We start from the raw sequence: 13,636 nt of genomic DNA, 5'->3' as shown, positions 1-13,636 counted from the left end.
TAGAGGACCGTGAGAAAAATCCACGTGACCACGGGGAGAGAGACACGCAAACTCCAAATACACAGCAGGCATCAGGGTCAGGATCGCACCCACGACCTGCTGTATAACAGGAGAGGTAGTCTACATCTCGCCACCATGGCACCCCAATCACTCAAATGCAAATGTTATTTCCCCCCCCCTCCCCCCCAATAATGGACCTTGTGTATTTCAAATCACAATCATCATGCGGGTTATTGGAGGGTATTTGGCCACGCCGCACAGCGCAGGGTCGGTGAAGAGGGGGGTTGGGGGGGGGGTCCCGGAATGGGTTCAAAAGTTACGCATCACCGATGTCGGCCGTGGCCAGGTAGCAAAACGTCGGGCATCGCGCGCGTGCCGGAGAAACCCGCGGCACAACCAGCAGACACACTGGACAGCTGAGCCGCACAACCGCGGAAAACGATGCCAAATCAATCTTCAATTTACATGCTCAATATCGCCCTCAATGAAATCGGCATCAGCGCACATTACAGCAGGACGGGACCGGTACGTACAGGGGGCACGGAGCAACAGGAATGAAAAAAATAAATGGCAGCGGTACGCGGCAATGTTTTCACCAACTATTGGTCACTCAGCTTCTGGTGACACACACACACGATTCGCACGGTTGGCTACGTACAGTGCGGAAGAAGTTCAACGTGCGGTACATACATACAAGCCACACTCTCGTGCGGATCACTCTGCGTCACGTCCCGTGTTGTTGACAGCGAGAGCCACTGCTGCGTTGAATTTGAAGAACTGGCAGGTTACACCCGCAAGGTTTACTACTACCACTACGTACGACTCCTGATGTGGAAAGTGAGATCTTCCTACAGCCAACAGATCCTGCGCTACTCCGCATATCCCTGAGCACAAAGTTCAACGTAAAACCTTTTTGGTGTCATACCGCTGTCACGCGGTGGGACGCCCTGCAGCTTTGCCTTTACAGACGCGAGTTCCACGGTGCGGCGTCGAACTTCTTTGGCACCGTATATAGCCAACCATGCTCGTCGCAGGTGCAGCAGCGTGTGGTGGCCGAGGATCGCAACGGCGTGAATTCACGAGCGCCAGCAGCATCATGCATCCGTCCGCGTTTCCCCACATTGAAGGGCACAGCGCGCTTTACCTTCTCGGAGCTTATCGGCGCCCTCTTCTCATTGTACCAGCATTCGGCTCCTTCCTGAGAAAATATTACAATTCACCATCTCGCACACAGCCAATATAACCGGCCAAACATAAAGCGCCGCCACTAAACGTACGACGACGACGACGCGATGGTGTTTGTGAAGCTGCGGTGGTTGTTGTTGTTGTGGTCGCACTGTGGTGGAGGTCGAAGTGGCGTTGAAGTTGGTTGTGGCGGATGCTGGCGGCTGTTATTTTAAGGGCCAAGAACTGTGCACAATTTACACTCTGGGCGGCGGTGGCTGTGACGTGGCCCGTAACCCTGCACTGCGGAGGCGAGGGTTGGTGGATCGCAACGAACGACGTGAGACCAGAGGTCGCAACCGGGTACCCGATACCCGTACCCTACCCGATACCCGGCCGGGTACGGGTAGGGTAGGGTAGGATACAGGTACGGCCGGGTACGGGTACGGGTAAGGAATCAAAACCCGTTTTTCGACCTCTGCGTGAGACTCGACTTTCCCTGGGCGTCCAAGGTGCCATACCCTGGCTCGCCGTAAGGCAGTACCAGCAAGTGGTGGACTAATCTCCATCTGTTTCATCGACATTGTACACCGTTGCCCCCTCGCATGCGTGTGTTTTCTCAGAGTACTCCGGTTGCCACCCACGCTCATTTATCGGCTGACAACGCCTTTATTGTGTAGAGGACCGCAGAACTCGGGCAAAGGTTGGCACCAGCTCACCAACTGGTTGCCCCCCCCCCCCGCTCGTTTGTGGTTCCTCGCCACTCTCAGTCATTCTAAGTCTTCTCTGCGAGCCGCTAACAATGGGAGAGTTATTGTTGGGATTAAGTGAAGAAGCCCAGCCAGCAGCAGGCAGGAAACTCGAGGCGATAGATTGTCATTAATAGCAGCATGACACACGCGCACGCATGGACAGATATGAATGGCGGTGTTAAACTGGACAGATGTGAACTGCGGAATTAAACTGGATAAATGTGAACCGCGTGCGACGCCAAACTCGGCGGATCAGCAAGAGGTGGCTCAGGCTCACCGCCAGCGCCTGCTGGATGGCCAGGCCCGTGGCGGGTGCAGTGCCGTCCATGTTGCCCCTGCATGTGAACGCCTCGCCCAGGCACCTGCAGTGCACAGGGGGGAGAAGGGGGGGGGGAAGACAGCGGCACCGGCGGCACCGGCAATCGTTTCGGTGCTCGTCACCACGTGCCATCGTTCTACGCGGCCGTAATAAATCATTTTTACGCGATCTAACCCAAAAATAACCCTATATTATGAATGATATTCGCCACGAAAGGATTTGTGTTAAACTGATCTATGCAGCACGCGTAGAAGAGAAAATTGTCGTGCGAGGGGCGCCACGGAGGCGATCGCCACAGTGTTTAAACCTTTACTGCAGCCTTGCACCCCTTTGGTTCTCAATTGTAAAAAAAATGTACAATGTTAATAAATAGATAGGTTTGATTAAACAAATTAATTGTACTTACGTGCCCATGGTTAATTTGTGTTTCGATGATTTGCCTTCTAAAAAAATCCGGCCATGTCTCGCACCCCCAGAAAGGACGTCTCACACCACCAGGGGGTGCAGCGTGCAACGAATGATTTTGGCAAGCACGCTAGCCCCGGCACAACGCGGCGATGTTTTCTGACGACGCAATATTTTATATCACGATTGATTTGTGGGTCAGATCACACGAGCACAAAGTGCGTCGTACATCCTCATCCACCCAACACGGCCAATGAATATAACTGAACTGAAACTGAACATGTTCGAAAGTTTATAATTTGTCAAGTGAACAACGTTCCAATTTATTACTGCTTTAGCAGCACCACTGGTAGTGCTGTTGTTGTTGTGGGAGAGAGATCTGCACCACAACTTATAACAATTGAGTGCGGACGTTTCGCTGGTCGCCACAACCAGCATCATCAGGCACGTTGCCAGCATTGTGAAAATGTCCTCCAGGAAAAATGTGTTCATCACGTGGCAACTTTATCAATTGGCTGCGTCGGGTGGAGAAGGGTAGACGACACATTTCACCCAAACGATGTAACCTAACAATCCATTGTGAATAATAATAGCCGGTCATCAAAGCCTACACCGTTAGATATTTTAGTATTCAGTTCTGCCACCTCTGCTTTCCAGCCTTCCATTACTGGCAGCCTCCCCACCATCATCCGGACAACAACCATCACATTGGGCTAGCAAGGTTATGCTGCCGTGACGATTCTTGTAAAGTGGAATCCGCATACATACACGCCACGTTGCTTTACCGCTATGAAATGTCTAGGGTCGCGAACGCCAGGTACGGCTGCTGGTCTCGGACTTGCTGTGCGCACGCCTACACGTTCCGCCTGTTGGTTGGACTTGCGTGAAACTGGCCAGTTTTCCACGTAACGTACATATGTTGAACTTCTTTCGCACCATACGTAGCCAATCGTACTAATCGGAGGTGCATAACAACGTGCGACTGCATAGTTTCTACCGCCTCTGTGAGTCGGGGCAATTCGAAGGGGGCCTCTTTGCACCGCACCGAGGCATCTTACCTGCCAGGCCATCCATCTAACCCATCCCAAAGAATGTCACTCATTGACTGACAAGTTGCCATGGCGATTTTTAACTACTTAAATGAAACTACTAAAAAAAATGTTTTACAGGTAAAGCCCACTGAGCTTTGCAGCTCTTTTCAGCAGCGACCTGACCACAAATGATAGTTCAACGAAGTGGCTCATCGTGTGGAAATGTATAGCAGCCAAATACTCTAAATGCAAGTAGATAATAAATGTGGAGGGGAAAAATCGGAGAACTCGGAGAAAAATACACACGGGAGAACACGCAAACCCCAAATACACAACAGGCGTCAGGGTCGGGGTCAAATTCACGACCTCCTGTATACCAGGCGAGGTAGTTAACATCTCCTAGCCACCGTGGCACCCTCATCTTATGTATCTTCTCCACCGTTATGCACACGGGCCCAGCGAGCACCAGCATACAGTAACATCATCGACGTTCTCTCTCGCGACCACAGTCTCGAAACAAAGCACGCGTCGTCACCGCCACCGCCACCACATGGTCATCCCACGCGGTTCGGGCGTCGCTCGCCTCTCCCGGGGTAGACGGTGGCTTACTCCAGGAGAGTCTTCAGGTGAGCCAGCGACTCTGGTTGCGAGAGCGGGAAGCTCTTCTCCAAGTCTCTGAGCTTCGCCGTGGCGACGGCGGTGAAATCTCGGAAGCTCCGCTTCAGATCGCCCTCCTGCAGCAGGGAAACAGCGTGTGCATTCCCAGGGTGTTTGGCTGCTGTAAATGTCCACGCGATGATAAGCCACTTCTCGTTAGGCTGTCATTTGTGGCCAAGTCACTTCTGAAAAAGAAGCCAATAGCTCAGTGGGCTTTACCTGGTAAAATAAAATAGTTTATTTGTATATATTTTTACTGATTTGTTAACCTTTCCTATATTTTGCACAACAACAACAACAGGCGCCATTCGCCACTAAGCGGCGGTGACGTCACCACAGCGCCTGTGCCAGGCCAGGTGCACTTTCAGGCCATGTTAAGTGTCGAATACTCGCTGACAAGAGGTCATGGAACAGACCCAGGTGCCATAGGTTGACTGAGATGACTGCCATAATATTTTGACTTGCTTACCTTCTCTTTATTTTGCACTCCTACCAAAAGACTTCATATAGCTCACCGACTTTCTCCAAGATAAATAAAGATTCTGATGCCGAGTCTGTTTGTATTGACAATTACGTGAGCTACACTGGATTTTTTACAAATCACGCCTCCCTCGTCCACAAGCATCTGGACCAATCCGCTCTGTGCCATCTCGCCGAGCGAGCAGCGCGCAGTACCGGCTCCTCCGATTGATGCCCAGCTATGATTCACGGCCCGCCGTGATCCCGGCTACCGCTGCCGTTACCCGCGCACAAACCTCGCGCGGTGACGCGGCCAGCGCAGGTTCACCGGGGGGGGGGGGGGGGGGTGTTGACTCCGGACCGGAGGCCTGGAACCCAGTAGTAGCCAGCTAGTTGGGACCACACTGCCCCAGGAAACCCTCGGCGTCACCCTTCAACTCCGTGGGACAGCTGCGGCGGGAGAGTGGGCAGGCGGGCAACGCTCCTCTCCGACGCGAGTTCGGGGGTCGTGCCGCGTGCCGCGTTCCTGCGAGCTTCTTTGGGAACGGAACGTCCTCGCTCTCGCACGACGAGCCGGCCGCGTTGCGTCGGTGATCGACTGCTCTGGCCACAGGCCCCAGGCGAGCTCATTATTTACCAATTATAATATTTATTCGTACTGCAGGAATACGATAAGCTATTAAGCACTTTTTCACAGACGTCCAGTATGGGAGGGTAAGAATGTTACAACGACAAACAGAACAAAAACGTTATAGTAGTGCAAAGTAAAATAAAGGTAAACAAAATGCGAAAAGCTGCCAACGTTACCAGGTCTTGCACGGCGCCCTTCTCCCAGTTTCCATTTATGTCTCGCAGCAGTTTGAGGAGGTAATCCAGCTCCTTCCTCTGGGTGTGCCTGCTGTACACCGTCCACGCACTGCCTGCCACAAGCGCAATGCACAGTGTGCTTAAAATATTGAAAACACACACATAACGTTTTCATTGTTTGTTTATCATAAATATAAATAGATTTCAATTGCGCGATCAGGTGTAGCGCATCAGTTCAGAATGCCCGTCTGGAACTGTTTTTGCGAGCTCAGCGTCACGTTGTCAACAGGAAGATAAATTTGGCAGGAAGTAATCACACCGTGAAGACCGCGGCGATAGGCACGGTCTCACGATGTCACCGGCCAACACAGAGACAAATGCAGCTCCCTACCATCTCCAAATGTCTCGCACGCAGCCACTGGGCCAATCTCCCACCCCCCACTGGACATCATCACCGCAGTAAGAGCTAAACGTGGCACGTGGCAAGGCACAACATTTGACAATCGCTCTTCAGCGCACCGCTGTGGTGCTGCTGAAGCAGAAATAAAATCGGCACGATTGCTCATTGCGTGACAACTTTATTCATGGGCCATGTCGGGCGGAGGAAGGGTGTACGACACGCAAGTATTTTGTTGACGAGATCCGACGCAGAAATCTACTGGGAATTATGGTGAAACCTTTCTAAGTCGGAGCCAGTTCAGTTAAAAGGCAGAGTTATTTCATAATCCCTCACGTCTCCCCCACTCCAAAATTAAAGATCACAACGTCTTTAAATGCAATGCATTACACAAATAACACTCTCTGAAGCTTAATAGTCCATGCCCAGGAGGGTATTAAACTATTTTCTTTTATTTTACCTGGTTAGGTCCACTGAGCTATTAGCGTCTTTTTCAGAAGCGGCCTGGCCACAAATGAAAGCTCAACAAAACGGCTTATCACGTGGAAATGTAAAGCAGCCAAGTACTCCAAACGCACGTTGATCCTAAACGTGGAGGAAAAAACCGGAGGACCTGGAGAAAAATCCACGCGACCACAGGGGAGAGAGACACGAAAACTCCAAATATACAGCATTGCGTCGGGATCGGGATCGAACCCACGACCTCCTGTATAGCAGGCGAGGTAGTTAACATCTCGCCACCGTGGTGAGATGTACAACTACCTCGGCGTTCCACGTGTTTTTTCGCACGCAGCGCCCAGGCACACGGGGCTCCCCAAGCGCGTCGGGCGAGCCGCGAGGTCCGGGGCCATTTTCTGCAACCCCCCCCCCCCTCCCCCCCAGTCTCGCCAGAACATACATGTTGATCTTCTTTCACACCGTACGTAGCCAACCGTGCTAATCGGAGGTTCTTCCCCCCCGACCCCCGCCGATCGCATCCAAATTTCAAGAGGATTCTCCACTGTGCCCTCTTCCGATAGAACGCGTCCGCGGCGAGCGGTAGGCTGGAGGTGGTGGGGGGGGGGGACGCCACGGGCGTGCGTCCCGGCGGGCTGAAAGGGCGAACTCACGCGAGGTTGCGCTGCTGGGCGGAGAGGTTAGCCTGCTGGGCAAGCTGGGCCAGCAGGCGGGTGCTAGCTTCACCGAGATGCACGGCGGCCTGGAAGCGCCACGCGGCCGGCGCACGATGACAGCGACGGTGACGACGCCAGCAGCAACAGAAAAAGAAACAACGGAGCCATTCGTTTGGCACTCGCCGCGTCGCGGCCGGTAAGGTTTACGACAAACCGTTGACGCGGTGCGAGTGGGTTATATTTGCAGGGGGTACAATAATAATAATGATGATGATGACATTTATAGCGCGCCAGATTTTGCACACAAGTCAACAACTCAGAGGAGCGGAGCCAAGCTCAGAGCTGATCGAAATCCCTGAAAGTCGGAGTGCATTTGATGTTGCGGCTGTGCAAAGGGATTAGAGAGTTCCACACCGAGGGGGCAACAGCAGAGAACCGACATGAGGCTGTAACAGTGTAGTGTAGCGTATAGTATAGTGTATAGTGTAGTGGAAAATAGTGTAGTGTATAGTGTAGTGGAAAATTGTGTAGTGTAGAGTAGTATATAGTGGTGTAGTGTATTGTGTAGTAACGAGTATTGTGGTGTATAGTGGTGTAATATATAGTGTAGCGTGGTATATAGTAGTGTGGTGTAGTGTATAGTGTAGTGTATAGTGTAGTATATAGTAATGTGGTGTAGTGTATAGTGACGTGAGACTGTAACAGTTCGAGAACCTCGGGTGTCCGAAGCAGATTTTGAGTGACGCTGCTGCGTAAGGATCTACTGTGAGCCTTCAGTGCAAGGCGAGAGTAGTGAGGCGAGGGATGGTGGGGAAACGGTGGTGAAACGCAACCTTGATGTCACATATTAGTGAGCACCGTAAATGACGCTAACTTGTGGTGTGTATAACTAGAGCAGTGTTCTTCACTCATTTTCAGAGGGTGGGCCACTTTCGCCGATAAGACATCGTCAGTGTGAGGGCCGCCACAAATTTGAAACCATTTGGGGTTTGACAGCAGCACGATGATGATGATGATGGGAGGTGTTTTAACTTTTGTGTATTGTGGGGGGCCGCACTAAAGGCCACCAGGGGACTCCAGCGGCCCGCAGGCTGAACAAGAGCCTTACACTGTTCACACAATGTTATCATTTTGAACCAATCTAATAAAACATTTCATTTATAGAGCGAATTCCTTCAAGGCGCTTGACGTAGTTTGAAAATCGCCAAGTGAACAGAATGATTCAGGCAGCAGGGGCATGCAAGGAATGAGTGACCACAATAAAGGGGTTCTTAGGGATCATGACAGGGTAGGGGAAGGATGGAAAGGAGTGGAGGGGTGAGGGAAGAGGATAAGGATGGGCAATGTTTTTTTATTTTTTTATTTTTTTACTTTTATTAATTTGAATTTTAAATTTTTACCTACGTGACTTTACCGAAAAAACCTAAGAATAAGAAAAAACCTGAGAATATGGGCAATGTATCTGTAGCCCCCTGCCACCTCGTACCGTGCGTGTAGTTTATTATACAAGGCGTGTATTATTGAGCTTCACGGTGATGTTATTAAAACTATAAACTCTTTTTATATTTTTTTATTTTACCAGGTAAGGCCCACTGAGATACACTTCTCTTTTTCAGAAGCGGCCTGGCCACAAATAATAGCCCAGCGAAAAACGGCTTATCGTGTGGAAAGTTATCACAGCCAAATACTCTAAACACGTGTTAGTTCTAAATGTGGAGGCATAAACTGGAGGACCCGGGGACAAATCCACATGGCAATGGGGAGAGAGACATGCAAACTCCAACTATACAGGCGTCAGGGTTTGGATCGAACCCACGACCTCATGTATACCAGGCGAGGTAGATAACATCTCGCCACCAATGCGCCTGCACACGCCCAGTGGTGTGGGCACGCTGGGACGTCACCTGTTGTTGTACTTCCCAATTCAGCAGCACCTCCAGCAGGCCCCTGTAGGTCTGCAGGCGGGAGACTCCCACCTTACCCAGGCCTGTGCATCGCTGCGACTGTCCGTCACATGGAACACACACACACACACAAAGACAAAAGATCCCCCGTATAGTCTTAACAAGCTGTTGGGGCAAGTGCTGTTCGCGAGCACCTATGAAGGACAGCACGGCACACGAGGAGGTGGGTGGCCGGCACCGCGCCCGGCCGCCTTTGTCTCCCCGGTGTTGTTGTTTGCACACCACACCAGGTACTCATGTGAGGCTGAGTCGACTTTGGAGAGGCCCAGAACCGGTTCAGATAATCGTCACCGGTGTTCGCCGTGAGCGCGAATCGAACTCGGGTCTCCGGTTTCGGAGCACCAGCGCGCTAACCGCTACACCGCCGCTCCCCACAGATGCCGTACACACGGGGCCAGATTAACCCGCAGGCTAATAAGGCCCTCATATTGTGTAGGCCCTCCTCAAGGCCCTCCCCATTCCACGTTGGAAGTAACAGTGTTCATGTCTTTGCCACAGCTAAAGTTAGGAGGACATTTTTTTTTTGAATAAATGAGTGTTGCGAGTGATTTCTGTTTGGTAAATTTATCTCGAGTCGAATAAATAAATATACGTATGTTGAACTTCTTCCTCACCATGCGTAGCCAACCATATGAAACGGAGGGGTTTATTTTACATTGGTAAATAAATAAATATACTTTGTGACTTCATAATTATTTTGTTTGCAATATATAATACACACTAACAACCCGGTTTATGTTGGGGATGCGCTCCTGGAAGGTGCAATGGCGAATATCGAAACAACGTAAATGGAAGCGGTTTACAGGGTAGTAGTAGTAGTGGGTGGTGGGTGGTGGAGGTGGTGGTGGTCGTGGTGGAGGCGAAGGCTGAGAGACGACGGATAACGGACGGTGATGCTGTCAGTGATGTAAGTGTGGGCGGGTTGAGGTGACGCAAATTAGATAGTAATATTAATAATAAAGTGATGACATATTTGCAAATCACCCTAAAAGGGGGTGGGGGGGGGGGTGGAGATGTAAATCAGGGTATTGCTGTTTTAAATCCAAATTGAAAACCAAATTCTTTAGAACTTCTTTTTGTCTTGAGTTTCTTGTCCTTCCCCCTTAGCCAACCGATTAGCACGGTTGGCTGCGTACGGCGCGAAATAAGTTTCACATAAATACGTACATCCTGTACATACTTAGGCCCCTTCATAGCCCGTGTACAAACACACACACACGCACGCACACACGCGCGCGCGCGCACCTGGCTTTCCACCACGAACGCTGTGGTGAGTTTGCAGTCTCCACGCACGGTGGACTTGCGCGAGCGTGGCTGCAGTGTGTAGGACATCTCGTGGGGCCCGCACGGGAAACCCTGGGGGCACGTGGGGGCACAGTGGGGGCACAGTGGGGGCACAGTGGGGGCACAGTGGGGGCACAGTGGGGGCACAGTGGGGGCACAGTGGGGGCACAGTGGGGGCACAGTGGGGGGCACAGTGGGGGCACAGTGGGGGCACAGTGGGGGGCACAGTGGGGGCACAGTGGGGGCACAGTGGGGGCACAGTGGGGGCACAGTGGGGGCACAGTGGGGGCACAGTGGGGGCACGTGGGGCACGCGGAGCACAACGCTGACATGAGCGCGGCGCCGGTTTGCGCCAACACACGCCGCGGGCAGCACGGGATACCCCGTGATGGTGGCTAGGAGATGTTAACTACCTCGCCTGGTATACAGGAGGTCGAGGGTTCGATCCCGACCGTGATGCCCGCTGGAAATTTGGAGTTTGCATGTTCTCTCCGTCTCTCCCCCTGTTATCGCGTGGATTTTTCTCTGGAACCTCCGGTTTTTCCCTCCACATTTAGAATCAACACGCATTTAGAGTATTTGGCCGATATAAATTTCCACATAATAAGCCACTTTGTTGAGCATTCATTTGTGGCCATCAGCCGACATAGCCAATAACTAAGGTCCGTCACGTGAACAAAACGTGCCTATTAGTTACTACTTCAGCACACCAGTCTGTTGGAGAGTAAACAATTTGAGAACAACGTTTCGTGGGTGATTACAACAACCAGTGAGTAGCCTATTCATTTGTTCACTGGTTCGTACCTTCAGTGACAAGCACAGTCGTCCCAGGAAGACGTCAACATTTTCCGTTCTTGCTTTGAGCGAATTTCTAATCATGATCTTGCCCATGCTGCAAGGAACGCACGGGAATTAAAAATAAATAACACGTGAGCAACGTTGCAAGATAACGAGCGATTTCTCAAACAATCAGTTACCAAACGTCCATTCCTAGCATCCGCTCACATTTAAGGGTCACTATAATTGTTAGACTACTTGGTAAAGTCTCCTTAGAAATCACTTTCCGTTGAAGTATTTCCAAATCCACAGTCTCATTTCTCACCCTCAATGTGAACCCATCATTTGGACATTACAGGCTGAGTGGCAAATTCGCGCATTACTCTGTACAGACAGACGAGCAGAACGCAAAGTGTCAAAATGCGGACCGAATGCTTCATACGTGACTGCTGAATCTTGTGTTGATCTGACGACAGGCATTATTAGAACGTGAGGTGGTGGATTAAATATTGACTTAAAGCTTTCGTGACTGCAGGAATTCATATTCTTTGGATCTTTCGGTAAAGCGATCATCATCAGGAGGATGATGATCGCTTGTGTTATGATCGAAACATCGTAGTTTTTTGTTATTATTTTGTTATTTTATTTGAACATATCTACGTGACTTTACCGAAAGACCCAAAGAATAGGTGGTGGATTGTGAAGTCAGCTGTGCACATGCATGACTGTCCACCGCGTTCACCTCCCTCAATAGATTCTGCTCTGACGTAACCCTTTCCCATCCCGATGACGTACGTGTACATCGTCAGTTTCTCTTCAGATTCCGTTCCGATGACGTACATGTACGTCTTCAGGTCCGAAGGCGAACCGAGGCTCCCACAAGGCCATGGCGGGAGGACGTGCGGCACAGTTTTGGCGCCAGCTATCGTAGAGTGCGGCGGTCGTGCCACTACGGTTCTTTGCGGCGAGTAACGACAACAGCGACGCTACGCCTCTCTAAATAAACTTTAACGCCGAACCGCTGGCGCGTTCCGAGATTCGCCGAGGCAATGGGACACCCCGCAACTTGCAGACGTCATGGAACCGGGAAGGGGTTAAAAAAAAGATGGGCGACTCCCGTCTCCTCGCCACCGTTGAAACGTCTCTCGCTCGTCATCGACGTGCGATAATATCCCCCCCCCCCCCTTGCCCCATTCGGCATCACGTCGGCAAGTAGTCTACAGTGATTGAGCTAGAAAAATACTCAACGCAGACTTTCATCATTATTATTATTATTGCCCTTGTTTATCCAGGAAAGCCTCACCGAGTCTCTGCAGTTGACAGGCGACAAATGCCGCCACATTTTCCAATTGAGTAATTGACTCACTTGCGTACTCCTGCCAACGAGTTGACTCTCCGCAGCTGTTTCACCATCGACGACTGGTGGTGGCTCCTGCGACGAGAGGGGGGCAATCAACCCGAGTCTGCGACCGGACGCGAGGAACGAGGGAGGTCCGCCATTGGGCCGCGGTACGTGAGCCACGGTTGGCTACGTACGCTGCGAGGGATGTTCAATATCGGTGCATAACTAAGCACGAGGCAGGACGAGAGGAAGGGTCGAGCCGGATGTGGACATTGTGGCATCGCCAACCGATAAACATCACAAAAACGTGAAGTGAAAGAGACTTTTTTATTGTAGAAATGTCCTGTGTGTACCAAATGATTTGGGCAAGATAATGATGATGATGATGATCCAGGTAACTTGAAGATTTGGCAGACACCACCCTCCCCCAGGGTTATGCTGCTCTTAACTCATTCTCTCCGAGCCTCAGGAGTGATCAATCCCAAATATATCGAAAAGTTATATCCTTTGTACGTATGTATGTTGAAATTCATTGGCACTGCACACAGCCAACTGTGCTAATCAGTTGTTCCTATTGGTGCAAGGAACATCTGGGAAAAAATGTATCGGTCAGTTCCACCACTATTTAAATCATAAACTGGTTCGATAAGATTTAAAGTTAATAAATTGATATTTTAATTCTCATTCTTCATTGTATAAATGTTACATATTGTTTAAATTGCACGTGCCAAAATATATGTAATTGTTTGTTGTTATTTGTATATATTTGCTGTTATACTGTTCGTTGTGAAGTCAAGAAATACCTATCGTCTGTGCCCTTGCCGTTGCCTGGGCACACAGCGGTGGTACTGCATCCTCGCCCAATGCTGGCCCAGCCTGGCTCCAAAACTCAACAAATAACTTGGAGCATGACCGTCTGTACGGTACGTTGCCTTGTCAGAATGCCCTGCCGCTCACCCGTCAAACTCCGGGTGACAAGACGCGCGTCCTATTTATCTCTAAGAGGCACTGTCCCGTGATCGTTTTATTCGAGGTATGGGAGGGGGGCGGGGGTGTTTCAGACGACATGCTCACCAAATGTAGAGACAGAAGAGATCGCTCTCCATGGACTCCACTTCCCTGAAGCAATACAAGAAGAGGGGGTGTCATCACGGTTCGTTATTTCA

General features: G+C 50.7%; 1 protein-coding gene across 1 annotated transcript in view; it reads right to left on the bottom strand.

The window, feature by feature from the left end:
• The window catches only part of LOC144944612 (BAI1-associated protein 3-like), a 56,242-nt gene that overhangs the window by 18,462 nt on the left and 24,144 nt on the right, over window positions 1-13,636 (bottom strand). Inside the window, exons 6-15 of the mRNA XM_078872927.1 lie at window positions 13,545-13,589; window positions 12,495-12,560; window positions 11,156-11,243; window positions 10,313-10,423; window positions 9,008-9,106; window positions 7,101-7,189; window positions 5,595-5,703; window positions 4,281-4,405; window positions 2,194-2,278; window positions 1,145-1,198 (exon numbers count right to left, since the gene is read on the bottom strand). Of these exons, the coding sequence (XP_078729053.1) occupies window positions 1,145-1,198; window positions 2,194-2,278; window positions 4,281-4,405; window positions 5,595-5,703; window positions 7,101-7,189; window positions 9,008-9,106; window positions 10,313-10,423; window positions 11,156-11,243; window positions 12,495-12,560; window positions 13,545-13,589 (871 nt within the window). The remainder of the gene's footprint in view (window positions 1-1,144; window positions 1,199-2,193; window positions 2,279-4,280; window positions 4,406-5,594; window positions 5,704-7,100; window positions 7,190-9,007; window positions 9,107-10,312; window positions 10,424-11,155; window positions 11,244-12,494; window positions 12,561-13,544; window positions 13,590-13,636) is intronic.

This window comes from Lampetra fluviatilis, chromosome 35, assembly GCF_964198595.1.
Source record: "Lampetra fluviatilis chromosome 35, kcLamFluv1.1, whole genome shotgun sequence".
Lineage (NCBI taxonomy): Eukaryota > Metazoa > Chordata > Hyperoartia > Petromyzontiformes > Petromyzontidae > Lampetra > Lampetra fluviatilis.
The sequence above is the reverse complement of the archived record's forward strand: the minus strand, read 5'-3'. Positions and strand labels throughout refer to the sequence as shown.